Source organism: Perca flavescens, unplaced genomic scaffold (genome assembly GCF_004354835.1).
Source record: "Perca flavescens isolate YP-PL-M2 unplaced genomic scaffold, PFLA_1.0 EPR50_1.1_unplaced_scaf_142, whole genome shotgun sequence".
NCBI classification, from domain to species: domain Eukaryota; kingdom Metazoa; phylum Chordata; class Actinopteri; order Perciformes; family Percidae; genus Perca; species Perca flavescens.
In genome coordinates this window covers 1682-8746 of record NW_021166562.1, presented here as the reverse complement: position 1 = coordinate 8746, position 7065 = coordinate 1682, and the positions used below count along the sequence as shown (strand labels likewise).

Genomic DNA, 7065 nt, shown 5'->3' with positions numbered 1-7065 from the left:
TGGTGGTGAATAGAAAATTTGCTCAAAATTTGATTCAGAGCTCGATTAACGGTTACATGTCCCAATGGGTCTGTTAGGAGTTTCAGCCTGCCTTGAGACAGACCTTGTGTCTGTCTGTCTGTCTGTCTGTCTTTCTGTCTGTCTGCCTGTGTTTCTGTCTGTCTGCCTGTGTTCTTGTCTGTCTGCCTGTGCTCCTTTCTGTCTTTCTGCCTGTGTGCCTGTGTTCTTGTCTGTCTGTCTGTCTGTCTGTCTGTCTGCATGTGTTCCTGCCTGTCTGTCTGTCTGCCTGGTTCCTGTCTGTGTTCCTGCCTGTCTGTCTGCCTGTGTTCCTGTCTGTCTGCCTCGTTCCTTGTCTGTCTGCCTGCCTGTCTCTCTGTCTGTCTGTGTTCCTGTCTGCCTGCCTGTCTTTCTGCCTGCCTGTCTTTCTGCCTGTGTGCCTGTCTTACCCACAGAGTCGCAGCCCAGGATCCGCAGCATTTGGGCCTCAGCAATGGTTTCAAAGTTGGGTCCGCTGACCATACAGTAGACCCCTTCTCTGATGAAGTCACTGCAGCCGAGCTCAGAGCCCACCTCCACAGCCAGGCGCCTCAGGTCCTTACTGTAGGCATCGGACATACAGGGGAACCTGATCCCGAAACTACAGACAGACAGACAGGTAGACAGACAGACAGGTAGTCAGACAGGTAGTCAGACAGGTAGTCAGACAGGTAGTCAGACAGACAGGGGAGCCCACCTCCACGGCCAGGCGCCTCAGGTCCTTACTGTAGGCATCGGACATACAGGGGAACCTGATCCCGAAACTACAGACAGACAGACAGGTAGACAGACAGGTAGAAAGACAGGTAGTCAGACAGGTAGTCAGACAGGTAGTCAGACAGACAGGGGAGCCCACCTCCACGGCCAGGCGCCTCAGGTCCTTACTGTAGGCATCGGACATACAGGGGAACCTGATCCCGAAACTACAGACAGACAGACAGGTAGACAGACAGGTAGAAAGACAGGTAGTCAGACAGGTAGTCAGACAGACAGGGGAGCCCACATCCACGGCCAGGCGCCTCAGGTCCTTACTGTAGGCATCGGACATACAGGGGAACCTGATCCTGAAACTACAGACAGACAGACAGGTAGACAGACAGGTAGACAGAACGACTGACTCGAGTCAGACAGGTAGTCAGACAGACAGGGGAGCCCACCTCCACGGCCAGGCGCCTCAGGTCCTTACTGTAGGCATCGGACATACAGGGGAACCTGATCCCGAAACTACAGACAGACAGACAGGTAGACAGACAGGTAGAAAGACAGGTAATCAGACAGGTAGTCAGACAGACAGGGGAGCCCACATCCACGGCCAGGCGCCTCAGGTCCTTACTGTAGGCATCGGACATACAGGGGAACCTGATCCCGAAACTACAGACAGACAGACAGACAGGTAGACAGACAGGTAGACAGACAGACAGACAGGTAGTCAGACAGGTAGTCAGACAGACAGGGGAGCCCACCTCCACGGCCAGGCGCCTCAGGTCCTTACTGTAGGCATCGGACATACAGGGGAAATTGATCCCGAAACTACAGACAGACAGACAGGTAGACAGACAGACAGACAGGTAGTCAGACAGGTAGTCAGACAGACAGGGGGCCAGCCCACCTCCATCGGACCAGGGAAATTGATCCCGAAACCAGACAGACAGGTAGACAGGTCAGACTAGTCAGACTGTAGGCATCAGACATACAGGGGAACCTGATCCCGAAACTACAGACAGACAGACAGACAGACAGACAGACAGGTAGAAAGACAGGTAGTCAGACAGGTAGTCAGACAGACAGGTGAGCCCACCTCCACGGCCAGGCGCCTCAGGTCCTTACTGTAGGCATCGGACATACAGGGGAACCTGATCCCGAAACTACAGACAGATAGACAGGCAGACAGACAGGTAGTCAGACAGGTAGACGGACAAGTAGTCAGACAGGTAGACGTACAGGTAGTCAGACAGGTAGAGAGACAGGTAGACGGACAGGTAGATAGACAGTTAGTCAGACAGGTAGTCAGACAAGTAGTCAGACAGGTAGGCAGACAGGTAGTCAGACAGGTAGACGGACAGGTAGTCAGACAGGTAGTCTGACAGGTAGACAGACATACAGACAGGTAGACAGACAGCTAGTCAGACAGGTAGTCAGACAGGTAGACGGACAGGTAGTCAGACAGGTAGACCGACAGGTAGTCAGACAGGTTGTCAGACAAGTAGTCAGACAGGTAGAGAGACAGGTAGACGGAAAGGTAGTCAGCCAGGTAGACGGAAAGGTAGTCAGACAGGTAGTCAGACAGGTAGACAGACATACAGACAGGTAGACAGACAACTAGTCAGACAGGTAGACGGACAAGTAGTCAGACAGGTAGACCGACAGGTAGTCACACAGGTTGTCAAACAAGTAGTCAGACAGGTAGACAGACAGGTAGTCAGACAGGTAGACGGAAAGGTAGTCAGACAGGTAGACGGAAAGGTGGTCAGACAGGTAGTCAGACAGGTAGACAGGTAGACAGACAGCTAGTCAGACAGGTAGTCAGACAGGTAGTCAGACAGGTAGACAGACAGGTCATCGTTGGGTCCACACAATGGGTGCTGCCCAGCGAAGCCCGGCAGGTTGATGTGGTCTTTGATGATCATGATGTCTCCCTGTCTGTCTGTCTGCCTGACTGTCTGTCTGACTGTCTCACCGCTCATCGTTGGGTCCACACAGTGGGTGCTGCCCAGCGAAGCCCGGCAGGTTGATGTGGTCTTTGATGATCATGATGTCTCCCTGTCTGTCTGTCTGTCTGTCTGACTGTCTGTCTGCCTGTCTGTCTACCTGTCTGTCTACCTGTCTGTCTGACTGTCTCACCGCTCATCGTTGGGTCCACACAGTGGGTGCTGCCCAGCGAAGCCCGGCAGGTTGATGTGGTCTTTGATGATCATGATGTCTCCCTGTCTGTCTGTCTGTCTGTCTGTCTGTCTGCCTGTCTGTCTACCTGTCTGTCTACCTGTCTGTCTGACTGTCTCACCGCTCATCGTTGGGTCCACACAGTGGGTGCTGCCCAGCGAAGCCCGGCAGGTTGATGTGGTCTTTGATGATCATGATGTCTCCCTGTTTGTCTGTCTGCCTGTCTGTCTGACTGTCTGACTGTCTGTCTGTCTGTCTACCTGTCTGTCTGATTGTCTCACCGCTCATCGTTGGGTCCACACAGTGGGTGCTGCCCAGCGAAGCCCGTCAGGTTGATGTGGTCTTTGATGATCATGATGTCTCCCTGTCTGTCTGTCTGTCTGACTGTCTGTCTGCCTGTCTGTCTACCTGTCTGTCTACCTGTCTGTCTGACTGTCTCACCGCTCATCGTTAGGTCCACACAGTGGGTGCTGCCCAGCGAAGCCCGGCAGGTTGATGTGGTCTTTGATTATCATGATGTCTCCCTGTCTGTCTGTCTGCCTGTCTGTCTGACTGTCTGACTGTCTGACTGTCTGACTGTCTGTCTGCCTGTCTGTCTACCTGTCTGTCTGACTGTCTCACCGCTCATCGTTGGGTCCACACAGTGGGTGCTGCCCAGCGCAGCCCGGCAGGTTGATGTGGTCTTTGATTATCATGATGTCTCCCTGTCTGTCTGTCTGCCTGTCTGTCTGACTGTCTGACTGTCTGTCTGCCTGTCTGTCTACCTGTCTGTCTGACTGTCTCACCGCTCATCGTTGGGTCCACACAGTGAGTGCTGCCCAGCAAAGCCCGGCAGGTTGATGTGGTCTTTGATGATCATGATGTCTCCCTGTTTGTCTGTCTGCCTGTCTGTCTGACTGTCTGTCTGTCTACCTGTCTGTCTGACTGTCTCACCGCTCATCGTTGGGTCCACACAGTGGGTGCTGCCGCCGAGCCCGCAGGTTGATGTGGTCTTTGATGATCATGATGTCTCCCTGTCTGTCTGTCTGTCTGTCTGTCTGTCTGTCTGCCTGTCTGTCTACCTGTCTGTCTACCTGTCTGTCTGACTGTCTCACCGCTCATCGTTGGGTCTACACAGTGGGTGCTGCCCAGCTTTCCCGGCAGGTTGATGTGGTCTTTGATGATCATGATGTCTCCCTGTCTGTCTGTCTGCCTGACTGTCTGACTGACTGTCTGTCTGTCTGTCTACCTGTCTGTCTACCTGTCTGTCTGACTGTCTCACCGCTCATCGTTGGGTCCACACAGTGGGTGCTGCCCAGCGAAGCCCGGCAGGTTGATGTGGTCTTTGATGATCATGATGTCTCCCTGTCTGTCTGTCTGCCTGTCTGTCTGCCTGTCTGTCTGTCTGTCTACCTGTCTGTCTACCTGTCTGTCTGACTGTCTCACCGCTCATCGTTGGGTCCACACAGTGGGTGCTGCCCAGCTGAAGCCCGCAGGTTGATGTGGTCTTTGATGATCATGATGTCTCCCTGTCTGTCTGTCTGCCTGTCTGTCTGACTGTCTGTCTGTCTGTCTACCTATCTGTCTACCTGTCTGTCTGACTGTCTCACCGCTCATCGTTGGGTCCACACAGTGGGTGCTGCCCAGCCTTTCCCGCAGGTTGATGTGGTCTTTGATGATCATGATGTCTCCCTGTCTGTCTGTCTGCCTGTCTGTCTGACTGTCTGTCTGTCTGTCTACCTGTCTGTCTACCTGTCTGTCTGACTGTCTCACCGCTCATCGTTGGGTCCACACAGTGGGTGCTGCCCAGCCAAGCCCGGCAGGTTGATGTGGTCTTTGATGATCATGATGTCTCCCTGTCTGTCTGTCTGCCTGTCTGTCTGCCTGTCTGTCTGACTGTCTGACTGCCTGTCTGTCTACCTGTCTGTCTGACTGTCTCACTGCTCATCGTTGGGTCCACACAGTGGGTGCTGCCCAGACAGCCCGCAGGTTGATGTGGTCTTTGATGATCATGATGTCTCCCTGTCTGTCTGTCTGCCTGTCTGTCTGACTGTCTGTCTGTCTGTCTACCTGTCTGTCTACCTGTCTGTCTGACTGTCTCACCGCTCATCGTTGGGTCCACACAGTGGGTGCTGCCCAGCGATGGCCCGCAGGTTGATGTGGTCTTTGATGATCATGATGTCTCCCTGTCTGTCTGTCTGCCTGTCTGTCTGACTGTCTGTCTGTCTGTCTACCTATCTGTCTACCTGTCTGTCTGACTGTCTCACCGCTCATCGTTGGGTCCACACAGTGGGTGCTGCCCAGCTGTCTGATGGCAGGTTGATGTGGTCTTTGATGATCATGATGTCTCCCTGTCTGTCTGTCTGCCTGTCTGTCTGACTGTCTGTCTGTCTGTCTACCTGTCTGTCTACCTGTCTGTCTGACTGTCTCACCGCTCATCGTTGGGTCCACACAGTGGGTGCTGCCCAGCGAAGCCCGGCAGGTTGATGTGGTCTTTGATGATCATGATGTCTCCCTGTCTGTCTGTCTGCCTGTCTGTCTGCCTGTCTGTCTGACTGTCTGACTGCCTGTCTGTCTACCTGTCTGTCTGACTGTCTCACTGCTCATCGTTGGGTCCACACAGTGGGTGCTGCCCAGCGAAGCCCGGCAGGTTGATGTGGTCTTTGATGATCATGATGTCTCCCTGTCTGTCTGTCTGCCTGTCTGTCTGACTGTCTGTCTGTCTGTCTACCTGTCTGTCTACCTGTCTGTCTGACTGTCTCACCGCTCATCGTTGGGTCCACACAGTGGGTGCTGCCCAGCGAAGCCCGGCAGGTTGATGTGGTCTTTGATGATCATGATGTCTCCCACCTTGAAGTCGGGACAGATCCCTCCGGAGGCGTTGGTCACCAGCATCGACTCCACGCCCATCAGCTTAAAGATCCTCACAGGGAACGTCACCTGAGACAGGCAGGCAGACAGACAGGTAGACAGGGAGACAGGGAGACAGGGAGAGAGGGAGGCAGGAAGACAGACAGACAGACAGGGAAACAGACAGACAGACAGACAGACAGACAGACAGACAGACAGACAGGGAGACAAACAGGCAGGCAGACAGGGAGACAGACAGGGATACAGGGAGACAAACAGGCAGGCAGACAGGCAGGCAAGGAGGGAGACAGACAGGGATACAGGGAGACAGGCAGACAGGCAGGCAAGGAGGGAGACAGACAGGGATACAGGGAGACAGGCAGACAGGCAGGCAAGGAGGGAGACAGACAGGGATACAGGGAGATAGGCAGACAGACAGGGAGACAAACAGGGATACAGGGAGATAGGCAGACAGGTAGGCAAGGAGGGAGACAGACAGGGATACAGGGAGACAAGCAGACAGGCAGACAGGCAGACAAGCAGACAGACAGACAGAGACACACACACAGACAGAAAGACAGACAGACAGACAGAAAGACAAAAAGGGAGACAGACAGGGAGACAGGCAGACAGACGGGCAGGGAGACAGTTATGATGGGAGCAAAGCAGGAACTAAGGTGAGATGTATAAGACCAACCCTATATATTATATATATTATATTATATTACCAAAGCAAATGTAAAATAAATGCTTGAGTATAATCTCATCTGACCTGACAGAGGGAGTAACCTTCGTACAGGTGGAAGTGACCCTGCATGAAGACACAGGAAGTGTCCTCGATCGTCCCAAACACCAGACAGCCTTCATGACCTGCCACTGAGAGACACAGAGACACATTATACCAGTAAAGAAACAGGACTGAGACACAGAGACACATTATACCAGTAAAGAAACAGGACTGAGACACAGAGACACATTATACCAGTAAAGAAACAGGACTGAGACACAGAGACACATTATATCAGTAAAGAAACAGGACTGAGACACAGAGACACATTATATCAGTAAAGAAACAAGACTGAGAGACACAGAGACACATTATATCAGTAAAGAAACAAGACTGAGACACAGAGACACATTATACCAGTAAAGAAACAGGACTGAGAGACACAGAGACACATTATATCAGTAAAGAAACAGGACTGAGAGACACAGAGACACATTATATCAGTAAAGAAACAGGACTGAGACATAGAGACACATTATATCAGTAAAGAAACAGGACTGAGAGACACAGAGACACATTATATCAGTAAAGAA

General features: G+C 52.7%; 1 protein-coding gene across 1 annotated transcript; it reads right to left on the bottom strand.

Annotated features, from left to right (window-relative positions):
* Window positions 1-446: 446 nt before the first annotated feature.
* Window positions 447-6621, bottom strand: LOC114551543 (purine nucleoside phosphorylase-like; the record flags this gene model as incomplete). Its single annotated transcript, XM_028572567.1, has 3 exons — window positions 447-637; window positions 5660-5835; window positions 6518-6621. Coding segments are annotated over 3 exons (471 nt in total), but the record flags the coding sequence as incomplete, so codon positions are not given.
* Between the last annotated feature and the right edge of the window lie 444 nt (window positions 6622-7065).